At 49.8% G+C, this 20,388-nt stretch overlaps 7 protein-coding genes across 7 annotated transcripts; 2 read left to right on the plus strand and 5 right to left on the minus strand.

Moving 5' to 3' along the window:
- Positions 1-203: 203 nt before the first annotated feature.
- Positions 204-5,113, minus strand: COCCADRAFT_2542 (uncharacterized protein; the record flags this gene model as incomplete). Its single annotated transcript, XM_007711085.1, has 2 exons — positions 204-4,225; positions 4,279-5,113. The coding sequence occupies 2 exons, from the start codon at positions 5,111-5,113 to the stop codon at positions 204-206; spliced, it is 4,857 nt and encodes a 1,618-aa protein (XP_007709275.1).
- Positions 5,114-5,520: 407 nt separating this feature from the next.
- On the plus strand, positions 5,521-7,920 carry COCCADRAFT_88395 (uncharacterized protein; the record flags this gene model as incomplete). The annotated part of the gene is made up of 1 exon (XM_007711137.1): positions 5,521-7,920. The coding sequence occupies one exon, from the start codon at positions 5,521-5,523 to the stop codon at positions 7,918-7,920; it is 2,400 nt and encodes a 799-aa protein (XP_007709327.1).
- A 431-nt stretch (positions 7,921-8,351) lies between these two features.
- Positions 8,352-8,883, minus strand: COCCADRAFT_88321 (uncharacterized protein; the record flags this gene model as incomplete). The annotated part of the gene is made up of 2 exons (XM_007711138.1): positions 8,352-8,562; positions 8,618-8,883. The coding sequence occupies 2 exons, from the start codon at positions 8,881-8,883 to the stop codon at positions 8,352-8,354; spliced, it is 477 nt and encodes a 158-aa protein (XP_007709328.1).
- Positions 8,884-10,158: 1,275 nt separating this feature from the next.
- COCCADRAFT_88354 (uncharacterized protein) lies at positions 10,159-11,890 on the minus strand (the record flags this gene model as incomplete). Its single annotated transcript, XM_007711139.1, has 4 exons — positions 10,159-10,367; positions 10,420-11,140; positions 11,193-11,684; positions 11,801-11,890. The coding sequence occupies 4 exons, from the start codon at positions 11,888-11,890 to the stop codon at positions 10,159-10,161; spliced, it is 1,512 nt and encodes a 503-aa protein (XP_007709329.1).
- A 418-nt stretch (positions 11,891-12,308) lies between these two features.
- Positions 12,309-15,929, plus strand: COCCADRAFT_23826 (uncharacterized protein; the record flags this gene model as incomplete). The annotated part of the gene is made up of 1 exon (XM_007711093.1): positions 12,309-15,929. One exon carries the CDS (start codon positions 12,309-12,311, stop codon positions 15,927-15,929), a length of 3,621 nt encoding a protein of 1,206 aa, XP_007709283.1.
- A 565-nt stretch (positions 15,930-16,494) lies between these two features.
- Positions 16,495-16,761, minus strand: COCCADRAFT_88426 (uncharacterized protein; the record flags this gene model as incomplete). The annotated part of the gene is made up of 1 exon (XM_007711140.1): positions 16,495-16,761. One exon carries the CDS (start codon positions 16,759-16,761, stop codon positions 16,495-16,497), a length of 267 nt encoding a protein of 88 aa, XP_007709330.1.
- Positions 16,762-17,980: 1,219 nt separating this feature from the next.
- Positions 17,981-19,638, minus strand: COCCADRAFT_34239 (uncharacterized protein; the record flags this gene model as incomplete). The annotated part of the gene is made up of 3 exons (XM_007711110.1): positions 17,981-18,309; positions 18,362-19,108; positions 19,176-19,638. 3 exons carry the CDS (start codon positions 19,636-19,638, stop codon positions 17,981-17,983), a joined length of 1,539 nt encoding a protein of 512 aa, XP_007709300.1.
- Positions 19,639-20,388: the final 750 nt, after the last annotated feature.

The raw sequence follows: 20,388 nt of genomic DNA on the forward strand, positions 1-20,388 counted from the left end.
ATTTAGTGTCGGTAAATGGCGTTAGGGCGTGAGGAGTAAGTACAACATTCAGGTACAGCCGAGGCTCTTTTTACAACAAGACCGCCACCGCCTTGCCCACCTTCTTGGTATGTCCTAGGTCGATTTTCATCTGCCTACTAAATTCCTATGTACAGCTTTTCGTCTACATATGCTGATACGAGCCCCACCCTTGTTCATTCAGTCTATGCATACTGGAAATTGGTCCTGCAAAGTGGACAACTAGGGCCGTCGCTGCTCTTGAACCACTTGAACAAACAAACACCGTGGAACAGGTTCTTGCAGGTCGCGCACTTTTTGTCTGGCAGCTTCCTGTCTGAGCCGACAATGCTGTAACAAATTGCACACTCGCTCTGTCCCTTGAGTGCTCCGTCCACGTTCCTCTTGAAGGTGGTTAGTGCATCAATCAGAGAGCCATTAAAGATTGTAATGGCACCCAGGGAAGTCCGTAGCCAGGATTGCCATTTGGTTTCGTTTACAGCGACACGGTTGAGACCTTCAATGTGAGCGTTTGCTAGCGGGAAAGCAGCAGGTAGGGATATGCGCATCGCCATTGTCTGCTCATCGACGATGTAAGACGCAGTAATCTCACGAGCACGAGAGACAACCTTGACGGTGAAGGGGGAGTCAGGCTCAGCTGCAGCTTGTTCTTCAGACCATTTCGCTACTGCATCGAGGGAAGCGCCGATTACGGGTTGAGAGACATATCTCTCTGTCCAGGGCTCAAGTGAGACTACAATCGCACGCGACTTGCAGTTTTTGAACCAAGATTTTGTAAGCGAAGGAACGTCGCGTAGGCACAAGAAGTAGAGATGTGTCAAGAGCCATTGGAGATCCCTTTTTGGAGGCTCGACATCCGCTTCATATGTTGTGATATCTAGCTTCGAAACGTCGACGGGTCTGTTGTTTGCGTGTCCGAGGAATTCAAATGTGAAGTCCAGTAGGCCGGGCAGGTAATCGCCTTCACGAATGTGCTCAACGTAGTCGTTCTTGACCTTGAAAGAAGCATGTTCAAGATGATCAAAGACCAATCTCCAGCTAAGCAGATAACCACGCAGTGATAATGGCACGCTTCTTTCAAAGTTTGTATCAGCCAATGATGCGGCTGTAGGGGCATCAATAACGAGAGATAGAAGCTCTTCTGGCAGACGCGCAGTAGACTTCTCCAGTGCTGCATCAATGGAGATCTGCTCTTGAGCTGCAGGGATTTGCTTGTGCAGAATGTCGAACGCAGTCTGCTGAACGGGTTGCGACTGCACATACAACAGCGGAAACAGCTCTTCAGTTGATTCGAGATTCTTAAGCGACACCTTGGATATCTGACGCGCTAGGACATCATTCACCATCTTGAGAGGCTGATGGAACTCGTCAGGGAAGTGCTGGGAGTGCTTCAAGATGTTGATTAGTCCATCAGCAACAGGCTGCTCTGCCTCTTTCCAGGCATCTAGAAGATCATCATTCGGCTCTTCCGCATTAACCAAGGTGCGAAGTTGGGCGTATAGTTTGAGCGATGCATGTACGAGGGGGATCGGGCTATCCATGCCATACTCATTCGTTTCCAATTCGGTTGTTGCCGACCAGATAGTAGATAGCGCATTAAGGATGTTTCCCCAATGATCGCCGTACCGTTCGCTTGTCACTGGAAGAAGTACTAAAAGTGAACGACACAATTCTGCCTTGACAGCTCGTGCGACTTGGCCTTCTTGAAGCCACGAGACTACGTGATTGACAAAGAGAAGCACACGGTGTTTGGCGCCCTCTTCCGCAAAATTGTCCTGGCTTAGTATACTGTTCAGCTGTACGAGATTCTGCAGTGCTTCTGACGATTTAGCCTCGATGTCCAAACCTGTAAGGTCGGCCAGGATTTCGCTGGACATCCTTTGGCAAGATTTGGAAGCCGATAACGGCTCTTTGAACCCATTCAATAGTCCTAGTAACTGAAATAGGTTTTTGGATTTTCTCGTTGTCTTGAGCAACTCCTGCATTGGAGCAGTCTGGGAGTTTTTCCACCCAGCAATCTCAATTGCTTCCGCAATTAGTACGCTGTATGTCCGCGCATGGTAGTACGTGGGAGCATTTGTGTCAGCACTGACATTCGACAAGATGCTACTAGCCCATGTCATGAGTGATTCAGCGCTGCTGTCCGACCAGGTAGCGGCTATCATCCGTAGTTCCTGCGTTACGAACGACTGCGCATCTGAAATGAACGTCATAGCATCAGACTCGACATCCAGATCATAGTGTGCCCAGAAACCATTTGCGCCTGCAAGACCAAGATTGTCATCGGCAAGCTGCACGGCGAGGGCGATGTTGTGAAGATAGGCAGCCTTTAGCTCAGATGGGACTATGCTGATCGAGAAGAGATCAGGGTTCTTGAACAATCGGGTCACATATTGACTTATTCTGTACGCGACCGGATATCCGTCAACATCCCGTGTCATGTTGATAATCTTGGATGGCGATTGATCTGATTTTACTAGGTAGACAGCACCTCCAAGAGGGTTTGTGATGGCTAGCGAGGTCTTGGGTGCGGCATTGAGAAACGGTTCGAGCGCCGAGTTCCAGTCATCGATGTTAGGGAAAACTTTGGAAACCTGATCCCAGTCGCCGCCTGCTTTGACGGATTGCTTCGCCAGATCCACTAAGGTCTCAACCGAGACTGACGTTGATGTAGCATCTCGCAGACCCTGCTGAATGAGGTCATATATCGATTGCTTAGAATCAGTGCCTGATGAGAGTATGGTCTGGATCGATGCATTGACAGCCTTGGCATCTTGCGCTACTTCGTCGTTTGGTGATTCGGATGCGAGAAGTAAAGCTTGAAGAAGACTGGAGCCTTGTGACTGAGCGAGGAATTCGCGAAGTATCGAGGGTTTGGACTTGACGATCTGACGTAAACCTTGCAATGAGTAAGGAGCCTGCTGTGATATTGAGAGTGTTTCTGTCATGTGAGCAAGAACACTATCTGTTGTCTGAGGAGATAGTATCTTCGCTGGCGATTGAAGCATGCGATTGAATGATTCCCACTCCCCTAAGCCTTCTATAGCTTCACGGACGTTGGCAACGATATGTTCTTGCAACTCCGGATCTGAAGTTGCGAGATCGAAGTCCGACGGTATCCTGGATGAGGTAAGAATTCCCTCAAGGGCCTTATTCCGGATTGTTGGGTCTATCTCCTTGAGAATAGCTCTTAGGCATGCACTCCATGCATCGTTGAAAATTGTGCTATCAGATCTCGAGTACAAGAGGTCTATTAGATAGGAAGATGAGGGTGACCGGACAAGCGCTGGTAGGTCTTTCTGTATGAACTGTTCAAGGTCCTGTTCTGTTTGAGACGAGGAGATCAATGTGGAGTTGCGCTTCAATACTGCAGCAATAGCAGCCGCTGCGCCATATGGCTTCCCATTCCTATTTCTGAGAACTTCGAGGGCTTCCGCTACAATCGATGTACATGCTTGTACGATAACGGGCCGCAGTGCCGCTAAACTTTCTATCTTGAGCGCTTGATCTTGCAGGGTCGAGAACCGTGTCGCTTGTTGGCTAACACCTGTTTGCGACTTTTCATAATCCTTTGACTGTTCTGGAGCTGAGGTTTTAATGCTGTCAATGAGTCGCTGTGAAAACTCAGTCCATCGGTCGCCGAGGACTATAGCCATTCCTTCGATCCCAAGGGCTTTTGATAACAACCCTGTCGCATTTGATGGTATAGCCCAGTGTGAGGTCTCCAATGTTGGATGCAGATACTGCATGATTATAGGCAGGACCATCTCTTTTAATAGCTTTGTCCGGTCAGACTCTTCCAATCGCTGACTCAAAAGACTAGTTATCTCTAGGTAAGCATCGAATGCGGCTTCATGGGTGTACTTGGGCTCATCCTTGCGCACAATACCACCGTGCAGGGAACTTAACAAATCCGCAGCGTCAGTATCGTGTTGTGGCAGAACCTCTTTTGGAATAACTTTGAACAGCTCAGCCAATCGAGACCAAAAGTCGCGCGGTCCGAACTGAGACCCTTTCTTCAAGAACTGCCGTAGGCGTCTGTCGACGCCTGTTTTGCTTTTGTAATCCGTCGTCCACACTGTGGGATGTTTGGTGGTGAGAAGGGTCAAAGTCTCAACATAATCGCTGACAGAACCAGTCTGGTCAGAGTTCAATGCTTCGGCCAGGTACGCTTTGCTGACAATGGCTAGATTCTGCTCAATAGCGGCTGTGAATTCGTTAGCGTGTCTTTCAAATTTTTTTGCTTTAGAAAACACGAACCATCTTCTTTTGCCAAGCATGTTTTCAGTAGTCGATGTACTGATCGCCGGATTCCAGCATCTCTGTAAGAAGAAAAGTCCCATAACTTCTTATCGCCAAAGAGGCTATCGTAGTCGGCCTGATACTTAGAGAGCTCCTCAGGTTGTAGATTGGCTACCAAGCTACCCAGCAAAGACACACATGCCGAGATGACACGGCTGTACTTTGCTTCAGCGTCATCCTTAGTTACTGTCCTCTCATCGCTGAGGGTTGTAGGACTCTCTTTATCAATGGCATCGCGACAGTACTCCAATATGGGTTGTTGGTAGATCTTCCGAATACTTTGTAGTTTCTCGGCTGTGTTGAAGACTTGTCGTAGAGAGGTTTGTGTTGCTTCGACCACTGATCGATCGCTGTCATAGAGACCACAGAGCCATGCTGAGACGCTCTTAGGCATGTATTTCGCTATGCGCTTGCCGGCAGATACGGCAAAGTGACCGTGGAGTAGATGGGCGTTCTGGCGAACGGCTTTCGCGTTGTCAATCGAGGTTCGCGGATACATCCTGACCCATGCCTCAAGCAAGCCTTCCTCCACCGGGCTGTCAAGTGATGTGACATATGCCTGTATATCCTCCAGTGCCTTTGCCTTTGTTGTGCTATCTCTTTTGGAGAGGTTTCTCAGGTAGACTACGACGTTCGGGTCGGAGATGGCAGAGACGTCTGGAGGCTCTGATACGTATGACAGCTGCGACGAACTTGCGCCAAATGCTGGTGATGCACTCCCGAATGCACCGAATCCGGCTGTATTGGCAGCGCGGGCACTGCTTGCCTGGGCTTTTGCTGTGCGCTTCGACATGGTGGGGTTCGTGTGACAAAACTCCAAGGCTACCTCGAAGATGTTTGTGTAATATGGGCGCCCAGTGTGTAGAGGCAGAGAACGCAGCAGAATAGGCCGCAGTTATTGAAGGAAAAACTTAAAGAAACCCAACTGTCGCATGTCGTGACAACGGCAGGAGAGCAGCTGTGAAATGTCGAAATAGTGCGGCTCTGTCTGATGACGGCACCAACTGTGGGTAGGCGGACGACGGTGGGGCAATCTGGGCATATCCCTGTAACACGCTAAAGCCGATCTGTGTCTAGCGGATTTCACTGACATGGAACTTCGTCTGGAGGCAACGCCCAAGCTCGATTGATCTTTCTTCCCTTGTTTACTCTACACTCATCCGCCACGACGGCACTCTGCGCGGGTGGTGATCTGTTACCATGAAGTTCTACATCGACAGCCTTCCCGTGCTGTTCCCGTACCCTCGGGTATATCCTGAGCAATATGCTTACATGTGCGATCTCAAGCGGACCTTGGACCAGGGCGGTCATTGCGTCCTCGAGATGCCTTCAGGCACGGGTAAAACCGTGTCATTGCTCTCACTCATCATCGCGTACCAGCAACACTATCCTGAAAAACGGAAGCTGATTTACTGCTCGCGTACCATGTCTGAGATTGAGAAGGCCTTGGCCGAGTTGAAGGCGTTGATGAAGTATCGAACCACCGAGCTAGGCTATGAGGAGGAATTTCGAGGTCTGGGATTGACAAGTCGAAAAAACCTTTGTCTACATCCCTCAGTCAAGCGAGAAAAGAGTGGGACGGTAGTAGATGCGCGATGTCGCAGCTTGACGGCAGGTTTCGTCAAGGAGAAGAAAGAACGAGGCGAGGATGTTGAGCTCTGCGTCTATCACGAGAATCTCGATCTGTTAGAGCCACACAACCTCATCCCGCCTGGCGTATGGACCTTTGATGGCATACTGAAGTATGGTGAACAGCAAAAGCAATGTCCTTACTTTACCGCACGGCGAATGATGCCATACTGCAACGTCATCATCTACTCGTATCATTACCTGTTAGACCCAAAGATTGCAGATCGAGTATCGAAGGAGTTGTCAAAAGATTGCATAGTGGTCTTTGATGAAGCTCACAACATCGACAATGTATGCATCGAATCCCTCAGCATCGACCTGACAGAAGACGTGTTACGGAAAGCAACCAAAGGCGTCAATAACCTTGACCGAAAGATTACAGAGATGAAGAGCAGTGACGCAGAGAAGCTACAAAATGAATACGCCAAACTAGTCGAAGGCCTCCGTGCTGCTGACGAGGCGCGTAACGAGGAGGCCTTCATGGCAAACCCTGCCCTTCCAGACGATCTCCTTACAGAAGCCGTACCCGGTAACATACGGCGAGCCGAGCATTTCGTCGCATTTCTCAAGCGCTTCATCGAATACCTCAAAACTCGAATGAAGGTTCTTAACGTTGTTGCGGATACCCCACCAGAATTCTTGAAGCATCTTAAGGACTTGACATTTATCGAACGAAAACCGCTGCGATTCTGCGCTGAGCGTCTGACCTCACTTGTCCGTACACTCGAACTTACAAATATCGAGGACTACCAGCCCCTTCAAGAAGTTGCTACCTTCGCCACACTGGTAGCAACCTATGAAACTGGCTTCCTACTGATTATCGAACCCTTTGAATCAGCGACAGCCACCGTACCGAATCCCGTCTTACATCTGACATGTCTGGACGCTGCAATAGCTATCAAGCCCGTTTTCGAGCGCTTCTACTCCGTCATCGTTACCTCCGGAACAATGTCACCCCTGGACATGTACCCACGCATGCTCAATTTTAATACCGTTGTACAAGAGTCTTTCACTATGACCCTGACACGAAAATCTTTCCTTCCCATGATTGTCGATCGTGGAAACGATCAGAATCAAGTCACATCACAGTTTGAGCACCGAAACGACTTGCAAGTGCAGCGAAATTTTGGCAACCTGCTTATTGAATTTTGCAAATTGACTCCTGATGGAGTCGTCGTCTTCTTCCCATCCTATCTCTACATGGAAAGCATCATCTCAGCATGGCAAGGCATGGAAATCCTCGACACAGTCTGGAAATACAAACTCATTCTCGTCGAAACGCCCGACGCCCAAGAAACCGCCCTCGCACTCGAAACCTTCCGCACAGCCTGCAACAACGGTCGTGGTGCCGTTCTCCTCTGCGTCGCCCGAGGCAAAGTGAGCGAGGGTATCGATTTTGACCACCACTACGGCCGCACTGTGCTCTGTATGGGTGTACCATACCAATACACCGAGTCTAGAATCCTCAAAGCGCGATTGGAGTTCCTCCGTGAAACCTATCGCATCAAGGAAGCAGATTTCCTCTCCTTCGACGCCATGCGCCACGCTGCCCAGTGCCTTGGCCGCGTCATCCGCGGCAAAGATGACTACGGAATCATGGTGCTAGCAGATAAACGCTTCAATAAGAAACAAACGCAACTTCCCAAATGGATTCAACAGGGCCTCGACGCCAAAAATACGAAACTCTCCATTGACCAGGCTGTGGGTATGGCCAAGAATTTCCTGAAAGAAATGAGCGTGCCGTGGAGTAGGGCTGAGCAAGAAGGTCATTCGTCATGGAGTCTGGAGGATCTCGAGGCGCATCAGAGGAAGAAGGCGGCGCATGGGATTAGTGGAACTGATAACCCGGCTATGCGGGCGTTGGAGGGGCGCGCTGAAGTGGAGCGCATGGATGTTGACGGTGAGGAAGGGGATGAGTACGGAGGCAGAGCCGATGTTGATGCTGAGATGGCGGGATTGGCTGATGGATAGAAGTTTCAGGATTTCAGGCCACATAACAAAGCATATTTAGTATCATATCTGGGCGTTTGGTGAGGATTTAGGGGTTGGATATCGCCATTCAGAATGTATTTCATCTTCGCACCACTGATTTAATGCAAGTAATTAGAATAAGAATCAGCATCGGGAAGTATACATCAGACTACTGGTATCAGTTCACGAAAGAGCAGGTGCAGCAAGACATTAGAACGAAAGATAAAGGTTGCATTGAATCGACTGACTATCCACGAATGAGCGCCTTGCTAGGATATATGAACACGAAAAGGAATGCAATCCGTATACCAAAGCTTGTCCACGCCCAAACTCCACGCTAGACTACCATCTGAGAGAAGAACAACTCCAAACACGACCATTTTGTAGCGAGTGACGGATGACTTTTGATCTCCATAGCTTCATGCACGTGTTCATACTTCCATGTCCATAAACAACCACTTGTCACTAGTCAATTTTTCGCCCTGGCTGAAATCGTCAAGAGTTGTCAGCCCAAATCCGATCCAGCCCAGGTCCTTTGTCAGGTTATTGCGAGCTACTTGATCGCTGTGTCGGTCGATACAAAGGACGAGGCGGCTACACAAGAAGTAATCGAGTTCGCAGAGCTCGAGTAGGGCCATAAGCCTGTTTCATGTTAGTCCTGGTATAAGTGACACGAGAGCATTGAGGAATGTCTTACCCAGCCTTGAGGTCTGCACCAATTACAGCTTCATCAAAGAAGACAAACATGCTCCTCTCCTCTTCCCTTTCAACAACAAATCCACGGAACATAACTCCACCGACATAATCCCACATCTCAATGTAGTTTGTAATCGCACCCTTGTTCTCCTCAAACCGTACCATTTCAGGTATATCAGAGTCAGTCGAGGAGTCAGAGTAGCGACGCACGTCGATGCCGTAGTCATTTGTGATCGCGGTATTTGCAGGCGTATCAATATAAGACATACCCATCACTAGCGAGTCCTGTCGATGCTGGCTCCCCTCACCTAGGAAAACAGATCGCAGTGTCTCGCAGAAGAGTCTCTCACACTCTTCCGTGATGGTATATGCTGCCCCCCCTCTGCGCGCCTTACCGTTCTTAGCGGTAGTTGCGTGTCTGGCGGCGAGGGGGGGACTTGATGGAGGTGATGGTATTCCCTGGTTAACACTTAGTATCTGGTACATAACATATAAACGGCGCATGAACAGTGACATACCGAGCTGACCTCAGGAACACCACCCGGCCCCGGCAGACGGGGTAGTGGAGTAATGGAAGCCTTGAAGGCTGGCGGTGGACACATCTACGGCATAGCAGCTAGAGCGGACGTTGCTAGCGGACGAGTACGAGTGAATGCTACTACTACTACTCATACTACTACTGTTTCGTTTTGACATCGCCATTGCTACAATATTGCCACGGTGGATGCGTGAGAGAGTAAGAGTCTTAGGAACGGGAATGCGCGTACAGGGTCGCTGGTTGAGAGACTGTGGAGGTGCTAGAGGCGTTGCTCGGTGTAACGGAGAGCTGAGTGCTGATGTATATGGTAAGAAGAGGCAAAGACGGAAGACGGAAGATGAAAGAGGAGTTGGGCTCTAGCGGAGTGGGGTCTCTTGGCTCGTGCGTGAAGATGGCCATGTGACTGGCCAGGATTGAGCACTAGAAACTTCGCCAATCTTGGCCCAAACCTCGGCCAACAGACAGAGCGCTTCGAAGAACTTGGTTCTGCACTATGAAGAGCACCAAGATTTGGAGATCCTGTGAAAAAAGGAAAACAAATTTCAGACCACCCTTTAGCCCGTGAACATCACATTCAATGAGACCATGCGAGATCTGGTGGGACCTAAATTTGAATATCATGTATTATTACGCACTCGTGCTAGCGCCCACATGAAACACCATTAACTTTTGGAAATAGCTTCCTCAGCGAATTTCTACTCTTTTGGCAACATCGCCTCGCTATATCTCGTACAGATGGCCCATGAAAAGAAACATTGGCGAAGAGGACTGAGAGATCCTTCCTCCTTGCACAAATCTATCGAAGCAGCCCGGACTATGCAAGTCGGATATCTCAGACGACGCGCTATGCATACGGAAATCAGACATAATAGGAAATAGGAAAGATACGCCAACAGACGCAGGCTGGCGGAGTCCTGCATACGAGTGGAGTCGGATCCTGCAATTTGACAGGAGCCAAGTGGACCCTGTTGCGCATAGGCGGACAAATGAAGGAAGTTGATTATTTAGCTGACAGAGATACACTTGATGTCGAAGATCAAGTCAGAGTTGGGTGGGATGTCCGGAGGAGCACCCTTCTTTCCGTATGCCATCGCAGCAGGGATAGTGAGACGACGCTCGCCGCCGGGGGTCATACCAGCGACACCAACGTCCCAGCCCTTGATGACTTGGCCGACGCCGAGCTTGAAAGAGAAAGGCTTGCCCTTCTTGTTGGCTATACGAGTATTAGTATACGTTCGGTAGAACAGACTTTGGTAAGTACCTACAGTCAAAAACCTTGCCGTTCTTCAGCTTGCCAATGTAGCGCATCTCGACACGGTCACCCTTCTTGGCGGCCTTGCCCTTGCCCTCCTTCTTGTCATCAACAATGACGCCGCTGACATTGCGAGGGCCCTTGGTAGCCTCCTTCTTTGCCTCTGGCTTGGGTGCGTCGACCTTTGGGGAGCCAGTTGGGCCCTGCTCGAGGTTCTTAGCGAACTGAACCTTCTTCTTGTCGCTGCTGGGGGTGTCGTTCTTCTCAACCTTTTCAGCCTTCTTCTCTGGCTCAGCAGCGCTAGCGACAGCTTGGCCATCGTTCTTCTTCAGCTTCTTAGCCTGCTTCTTGCTGAGCTTAGCGTCGCCGTTAGTCTTGCTGATCATGTCATCAAGGCTGGCCTCCTCCTCAGCAGCACGCTTCTTGCTCTTCTTGCTAGCTTCAACAAGCTTGGGAACCTCCTCCTCCTCATCACTGTCAACCTCGGTGATTCTGGGGTCGCTCATGCCATCGAGCTCGTCGTCCTCTGATTCGTCCATACCATCGAGCTCATCCTCATCGGGAGACAGATCGTAGCCGAGCTCGTCAAGACCGTCATCTTCCTCATCCTCGCTGTCCTCGTCTTCAGGGAACGCAACATAGTTACCGGTGACGTAGACGTCGTGCGTGCCGGTGACACAAAGGTAGACCTCCTCGCCCTGGCGGACAGTGATGTCGAGAGGTTGCTGGTAGTGCTACATGAAAGTTAGTGGGGCGCCTAGCAGACTCTGCAATGAGCAATCGTACCTTCTCAGGGTCAAGTGTGCAGAGAACAAGCTCTTCAGGCTCATCCTCATCGTCGTCGTCTTCATCATCTTCGTCATCCTCGTCGCTCAGATCATCGTCGGTAACCTTGGCCTTGCCCTTGGCCTTGCCCTTAGCACCGTTGGTCAAGCCGTCAATGTCCATGTCATCGGCCTCAAGCTCTTCTTGCATCTTCTTGGTAAGAGCAGCTTGCTTGGCCTTCTTTGACTTGGCTGGGTCGCTAGGACCGCCGTTCTTCTCATCCTCGCTGTCGTCATCGGAAAGGTCCGAGTCAGCCTCGGGAAGCGCACCAGCTGCACGCAGACGAGCAGCGATTGCCTCAATGTCACCCTCCTCATAGTCCTCATCATCATCATCTTCCATGTCAAAGTCATCAGGGATACGGATGAGCTTCAAGGTTGCGCGAGCATGCTTTTGGTCCTCATCAAACTGTGGCTCAGCATCTGGGTCGATGGCAGCCATCGTAATTCTGAACTAGGCTCAGTTAGCGAAAAGTTGCGAATGCGACGGCTTCGCGCAAAGATGAACAGAATTGATGCAGCGCAAATGCGCTGACTATGAAATGCGAACAACACATAGAGTATACTTACAGTGGTGGACTGGTCAATAGCAGCCAGGATGGGAATGCCTCCAGCCGGAATGCGACGTCCGTAGACGCCAACAGGAATAGCAGACGCCATCTTGAAGATTGTCGTGAATGTATGAGGGAGAGAGCTGGCTAAAGTATCAAGGTTTATCCAGTCGAAGAAGCGCTCTTTGCTCAGAGATTTGCACAGCTCGAGGACAGCTGGTAGAGCAGGATGATAGCGAAAAAAACGAGGAACTCGAGAACGGCGGGCTCGAGAGATAGAAAAAGTTCGCCAAGCCCTGCAGCTTTCTGTTAGCGTCCTTTCACCGCCGGCAGAACGCTCCACTTCGCCCCACTAGCGCGACTGGATCGCGGTCAAACGCGCCACTCTACGCGCATTCGCCTTTGACCAGCCCACCAGCACCAACCTCGACATCGACATCGACATGCAGCAGTCCGGTTGGTCTCGTGATATTTCATCATGACCCCGGCCCCCATGAACGCCCTAGACCCACCAAATACTTATCACCATGGGCTCCCGTCTAGACAAGAATGCAGAGTCGGTTCGCAAGCGCATTGCCAGCCATCGCTTTGACGACGAAGATGGCGAAGAGTACGGAGGCTCGGCGTTTGGTGGATTTCCCGACTACTTTAGGCGAAAGAAGATCAAACTACAGAACCTGGATGCCGATATTCGATCTCAGGCAGGCGATAAACCGCAGATCTTCAAGGGAATCGTCGCACACGTAAACGGCTACACTCAACCCTCGCTTAACGATCTGCATACGCTCATAGTGCAGCATGGCGGAGGCTTCATGCAATACTTGGACGGAAAGACTACTGTAACGCATATCATAGCCAGCAGTCTTACTCCAAAGAAGGCTGTTGAGTTCAGGAGATATCGTATTGTAAAGCCGGCATGGGTGGTGGACAGCATAAGAGCGGGCAAACTGCTGCCATGGAATGAGTACCGCGTAGTGGACGAGGGCGAAAAACAAAACGTATTGGCATTCGATGGGGGTAACATCACCACACATTCAAACATCAAGAAGAGGGGGTATCGAGACCAGACAGACACCAGCTGGTACACGAGCAAGCTGCAAGGTAGCCAATCTGGGCCATCCAGTACACCGACGCCCTCCAGTCCTAGGCGCCCGCGCTTCTCAAAATCAAAGCAACGACACCCGACGCCTGACGATGACATAGAGGATCTTCCGCCTTCCTGTCAACCTCAAGGTCTACTTAAACCGCCCGATCTAGGACAGTCAAGTAAGGCTGCAAAGCTGATTACACCGCCTAAAACCAGCCCTCCGCTACTACCTGTTGACTTTGAAGATATACACAGTGATGTGCACTACAGTCTCTACGCAGAACCCAGCCCTCCCAGGGCTCCGCACTTGCCGCTCAATGGCCAAGTCGAGGAAAGGGCGAAAGGGGTCGCGTCTGAACTTGATCCTCCAGTGCCTAAAAACAGGCCACTTACTGCTGAAGAGCACAATGCGATCCTTCTCCGTGATCCAAACACTCGGCGGTCCACTGTTGTGGACCCAAATTTTCTTGAGCAATATTACAGAGAGTCACGCTTACACCATTTGTCTACTTGGAAGGCTGATCTCAAGTCTCAACTACAGGCGCTTGCGAACGAGAGCACATCCTCTCAGAGAGCTAAGCAGAAGCGTGTGCCTGGTGTTCGGCGATACATCTTACATGTTGATTTTGACAGTTTCTTCGCTGCTGTCAGTTTGAAGAAACATCCGCAATTCAAAGACAAGCCGGCCGTCGTTGCGCACGGACAAGGTAGTGGCTCGGAAATCGCAAGTTGCAACTACCCTGCTCGCACATTCGGTATCAAAAACGGAATGTGGATGAAGCGAGCACAAGAACTCTGTCCGGACCTCAAGATTTTGCCTTATGATTTTCCAGCTTATGAAGAGACAAGCCGTGCATTCTATGACACTATCCTTGCCACTAGTGGCATCGTCCAAAGTGTCAGTATTGACGAAGCCCTCATTGATGTCTCAAATCTATGCATAGCTGTTGGTGGCAGTGATGGCAAAAGTCACTCGGAGATCAGCATTTACCGTGAGCAGGCGAAGGCCGATGAAATCGCACTGAATTTGCGAGATGAAGTAAGATCTAGGACAGGATGTAATGTTTCGGTCGGTATCGGTAGCAACATTCTACTTGCCAAGCTGGCTTTACGCAAAGCGAAACCTGCTGGCCAACATCAGATTAAACCCGAGGAGGTGCTAGACTTCATTGGCCAACTCCAAGTGCAGGATTTGCCCGGTGTTGCCGGGTCAATTGGCGGTAAACTGGAGTCTGCTGGGGTCAAACTTGTCAAAGATGTTCGAAGGCTTAACAAGGAAAGACTCATTCAAATACTTGGACCCAAAACTGGCGAGAAGCTATACGAATACTCCAGGGGTATTGATCGTCAAGAAGTCGGCGAACAAGTCATTCGCAAATCTGTGTCTGCGGAGGTGAATTGGGGTGTTCGATTTGAAAATCAAGAGCAAGCCGATGAGTTCATTGCCAGCCTGTGTGGTGAGCTCCAGAGACGACTCCTGAAAGAGAGAGTAAAAGGCAAACAATTCACAATGAAGGTTATGCGACGCTCACCAGATGCGCCTCTGGATCCACCAAAGCATCTTGGGCATGGCAAGTGTGACACGCACAGCAAGAGTCTTCTGCTTGGCGTTGCGACCAATGCAAAGGAAGCCCTGACAAAGGAAGCTTTGGCTATGCTACGAGGCTTTGGGTTTACTCCAGGAGAGCTTCGCGGCATCGGAATACAAATGACAAAGCTTGAGCTCATGAAATCGGCTACGGATGGAAGTATTGAGGGCTCACAACCAAAGCTACAATTCAAAGTCGGGAATGCCAAGCCAGCGCGGGCAGCACAGGCACTGCAAGTGGTCGAAGATGATCCGATTCAAGATGACCCAGAGACTTCACGAAAATCCAAGATATCATCAGAAGATGAGCATGTTGCATTTGGTGCCGAACAGCTTAATGCCTCGACGCCTTCTCAACGCCCACTCAATACACTGGGCACGCAGTTCATCATGCCTTCGCAAGTCGATCCGAAGGTACTCAATGAGCTACCGGAGGATATACGAACTAAGCTCTTACGCCAAGCTCGACAATCGTCTCCTACGTCTGCAAACAATGCATTGGCATACGACACGCCAAGCACACCCTCGAAAGCCTTACCTCTCGCTTTGACAACGCTTCCTAACCAGTCTCAGCTTGACCTAGAGATTCTCGCTGCTTTACCTGCAGAAGTCCGTGCCGAGGTTCTTGCTCAGTATGCCAGCAATGAAACACCATTTTCTCCTTCATGGAGGCCAAGAGGGCCTGATCAAACCATTCTACCTCAGTCACCTCGCAAAAATAGGATCATCGGAATTCCAGCGAACAAGCCTATTGTACCAGTAAAACGAGGGAGAGGTCGCCCACCAAAATCAGCAATGCTGGCTGCAGCTGCACAGGCAAAAGCCATTGACAAAACTGGCAAGATGCTCACCCAAGCCAACTTTATATCTCTCAAGAATCCAGCCCGAGAAAGCCCAAGCAGAGAGGGTTCAGCTGGTTTGAGCGATAACGCCTTTGAGGTACCTACCACCAAACTCGACAAACAAGACGACCTTGATCCTGATTTTCTTGCTGCGCTTCCCGAAGACATGCGCAAAGAAGTCATTGACCAGCACAACGCAGCAAAACTAAACGCATTCCGCTTCGTGATGTCTAAGAAAATCAAAGCCCCATCGGCCCCCAAACAGCCCAGGCCAGCCCCGAAAATCAAAGTCCCACGTCCCCCAACAGCAACTTTCACCACACAGAAGCTCTCCGCGGAACCCGACCTCCGTAGCGCAATGAGGCTCTGGATCAGCGAATTTGACGAGGAGGGGCCCTACGAGGAAGACGTTACAGCATTGATCAAGTACCTCAAGAAAGTCGTGCTGGAAGAGCGTGACATGAACAAAGCAGTTGGTCTGGTCAAATGGGTTGGTTACGTTATCAGTGATAATATAGAGACAAAGGAGGCTTTCGCACGCGAGTCGTGGAAGAAATGTCTCACTACTATTAAAGATGGCGTGAGGAAAGTGTGTAAGGAGAAGGGGTTAGGGAGAGTGTGTTTTGAGTAGTTATGTGATATGAACTTCTTCTTTAATGACTTTATGCTTTGGCGTAGTATAGATGGAAGGGCGCATGGTAATGCTGTGGTTATGAATATCCGACTGATTTTTTTTGCGCCCATTCGTTAACCATGTGGCTATTTGTATTCGATCTGAGTGATGATCGTAGTGTATGAATCTCAGTTTAATCTCTACGGAAGGAATTCCGATAAGAGTCGGTCCGAGAGAGATTATGGAAAAAGTTTTCACTGAGGAGTCAACGGTACGAGTAATGATGGTTCGTCCTGATCTTGAAGCGTGGTCAAGTGTTTGAGTTGTAATCACGGAAGCATGCTCATTTTAGAAGGTAGCAGGTCAGTGGTTGTTAAAGCGGCAGGGTACTATTGCTGGAGTAAAATCATATTTACGTGCATGTCTCTCGGAAAAAGAATACTTTCAGTATTCGTTCCATAAATCTCCAGAACCAAATCGTATTACCATTCCAGTGTTCATATCCTGCGATTGCATCTATTGAACAATTCGCAACGTCCAGCTTCACATAGCCATCCCGAGCCTTCCATCGACTCCCTCCCTATCAGCGACTGTAGCACACGCAGCTGCACGAGTTCAGGACAGGACCATTGTAGTTTGCTTCGAGATACCAGTCATCTGGACTGCTCACTGTGCCTGTTCGGTGACATGCCGTCTGACAGACGTTCAAGCCGCATATTTCCAGCGTGCAAGGAGAGTTTGCATTGGATTGTGTGACACCGCTATTGGTCAAGCAGCCATCGAAAGAGGCAGTGAGAGCAGTGATGACGTTGACTGAAGCGGCAAGGAGGAAGGCGGTCGTAAATTTCATGTTGGGCGGATTGAGGTTATGGCGATGGGATGGTGAGATCCGGAGTTTGTTTAGTAGAGAGGCGAGAAGGCGAGGATTGGGTATGGTTTGTATAAACAGATGGTGAAGCTTACTGATAAGAGGTTTATGTAGTCTCGAGAGTAAGATCAAGAACTTGGTTGCATTTATGTACATATGCCTGCATGCCCCTGACTACTGCGCTGTCTTGGCGCTTTAGTTCATACATAAAAAGCCAGAAATTATATGCCCTACTCTGCAATAGGTCCGATTGTGAGACTTTAGATACTTATCTGACAATAGGGCTAATTATGCCAGATTGGACGTAGGCCATAGCACGAGGACGCGTGTATTGTGGATGCGAACATGAATAGCAGCAACAACATGCACCAAAAGCAGGAGTTCGCTGTCAAAACTTGACCCGATTCTGTAAGCTCATGTGCATGGGTTTCTTAGTATAATTACTAGTACATTTTCGTAAATAATATGCAAAGCAACAGGACTGCAGAGCCACACCAACAATCTTGCCGGTTCTGTTCTTAGTGCTGACTCCTAACTTCACTAAACATGTTTCTTTATAATGTCCCGTGTCGATCACTTTATCTTCCAAGAAAGTAGGCATTAGCAGCCAATTGTCCCACCGTCTCGTGCGGCCCTTTTCTGGGTAAATCCCGCTCGTAAGTATATACTCTCATGATGCCCAGGAAACTACATCCGCACAGCGGCGTCTGAACTCTCAAAAGAGATTGGATGTTCTAGGGTAACAGATATCATTCACACACTAGTAACAGATGTCATGGTTACTATGTGTAATGACATCCATGTTAGCTGCGTATTCGTGATGTTTGTGTCTTGGCACTCATACTGTATAGACGAAAAGCTTGTCTCGCAGCTACTCAACGGTCACCACTATGTATAATATTTATACACCCAAGCCCCTCTCTGTTCCGGGCAGTATGGCAAACTTCAGTTTGCGATGTATCCTTAGAGAGTCATACGACCAGGCGACGAAATCCTTGCAACTAAAAATAAGATCAGTGAGTGCATCCTATGTGAACATGCGAGACGGGTCATTGCTATCATGATATTATTCATTGGGTATAATCACCGGAACCTAGCTAATACACACGGGCTTGCATTTGTTCAAACATCTCGACGTTAACCTTATTCATCATCTTGATCATCAATCATAACTCTCTTCCATGTTCCCGCTGGCTAGCAATTACAGTGTATATCTGAACCCCTCGAGCCCCTCAATAATCTTACCACCACTGGCAGCTCTCTTGTTTGCTCTCCAGAACTTGAAGTTCAGCAAGAGCGTGATAAGGATAATCATGCCTGCTGAGATCATGCAGGCAATAATACCAGGGACGTATTTGGGAGCGTCCTGGGTCCGGAAGACTGTGCCACCAATTATACCGCCGACTCCTCCGGCTCCAACGAGGGTAGCAGAGCAGAGAGCGCGCTTCCATTGACCACGGATGTTGTTTGCTTGCCAGGTGAGAATGCAGGGAACGTTGGCATTGGCTGCTGCGGTGGCGAGGAAGACCCCTGGGAGATGTTTAGCATATGAACTGAAGACAGGTTACATAGTATAACTTACCGAAATATCTGACACCAGTATTGGAGCTGAAGCCCATCATAGGGAGGCCAATAAGAGCAAGGACACCGTTGGCAATGACCCAAGGAGAGCGGATCTGGTACTTGTCACCAGCCCACGCGAAACCGATCATGACAAATCCAGCGAATACGTAGGGCGGGGCGATGAGACAGTTACTAGCAGCAGCGCTGAAGCCCATTCCGTCTTTGAGGATGATGGGAAGGAAGTACGCAATAGCGTACGTAATCGTAGTGGTAAACATGAAAATTAGTGCGAAGCCCCAGACCTTGAGGTCCATGCCGCCGGCGAGGTACTTCTTGAGGTCGAATTCATCGGCGACGACATCGTGGCGGTCCTGCTCGATTCTTGCAACAATGAAGTCCACCTCTTCCTGTTCGAGGAACTTCTTTTGAGCCCTGCTCGGCTTAGCAGCCAACTCTGGGAAATCCACAATATAGTACCATCCGACCAGACCGATGACGACGGTAATGATTCCTTGCAGCATGAAGATCCAACGCCAGCCAGACAAGCCTGGGCCAAATCCGACGGGGGTTTTGGGCGCTTTCTTTGTTGGACCATAATGCGGGCCGAGCCACTCCGCCGCTTGATAACCATGGCCATTGAGCAGGGAGAAGACATAACCAAGGATGCCGGAGAAGGCTGAGGACAACATTCCGATGAGGAAAAAGAAGGTGTTGCGCTTTTGAAGCTCGTACCGTTTGTACCAGCAAGAAAGAAGGTATGCGGAACCTATTAATGTTAGCATTCCATCTTTCTCCTCTTTTCTAAGATTTGGAGAAGGTATTTCTACACATACCCGGGAAGAAGCCGCTTTCTAGCACACCTAGCAGGAGGCGGAGCGGAATCAGAGCAGTCCACTCCTTGACGAAGCCGAAACCAATCATGACAGCTCCCCAAAGGACCACGATGGATGGCAAAAAAAGCTTTGGGCCAAACTTTCTCAGGACGACAGTAGCGGGAGGCTGCAGTGCAACATAGGTGATGAAAAACAGCAAGACAATAATGCTGTATCGCTCGCCTGTGAGTTTCAGGTCGACACCCATGCCTGCTACCATGGCGACACCAAGATTGGTACGGTCCATGAGCGAGACACAGTACATGCAACCGAGCGTAGGGATAAGCCGAAAGTCCACCTTGCGAATAATCTTCTTTTGTTGCTCAGGAGTAAACCGCTCGATAGCAGCGTTGTTAGCTGACGTGTCGGACTCGACGCGTTCGATGGCGGCGACATCGCCTTTCTCGTCGGCGAAAGAGGACATGATGGTATCGGTTTGTCCAACAACTTTCTGGGTATGTTACAGAAGCACTGGTGCTCAATTGCCCCGCCAAGTGCTTCAGGGGTCGACCAAGTCGATGAAAGAGGAGTGAGGACGCAGCTACTAGAAAAGAGGGAGCTGATGATGAAAACAAGATTCCTCAGCTGACTGTGGGATATGTGCCTTCATATACTCAGGGGCTTCCCCAGATTGTGGAGCTCCATCTTCCCCAGATTCCTTCGCCGTCGGCTCCACCGTACCCCAGACTCAACAGCACGGTCAGCCTGTATGTCCCTACCCCATATGTGGAATAGGTTCTCCTGAACTATCGCTAACAAGTCCCATTGGCCTACGCCCGATGCGATTTTCAAGAGTTATAGTTTCGGAGGCAGCTTACGGTAGCAGTTAGCAGGCCCGCATACCAAGAAGGACCGAACAGTTGGCAGGCTGTGGATGCGCCACCCTGACACTGACAGCATGCCGGTATCTACTCCGGGACACGACAGTAGCGTCTTGCGGAACGATTTTGATGGTCACGCCCAGTCGTACCCCGCGTGGGAATGCAGTGAACTACCATTAAGCTGAGCAGGTTGTGACAAGCTGAGGTCTCGGCGGACGCATAGTGCGCAATCCGCCGTACGCTACAGGCACGCGGCGTCGGCCTAGACTCTTGGCTAAGGCTGGTACCCGCGTGTGTCTTGCCGATTTTCTTGGTCTTTGCGTATATTCAGGGCATTATCCGCTGGTGTTGAG

Source organism: Bipolaris zeicola (assembly GCF_000523435.1).
Source record: "Bipolaris zeicola 26-R-13 unplaced genomic scaffold scaffold_25, whole genome shotgun sequence".
Taxonomy (NCBI): domain Eukaryota; kingdom Fungi; phylum Ascomycota; class Dothideomycetes; order Pleosporales; family Pleosporaceae; genus Bipolaris; species Bipolaris zeicola.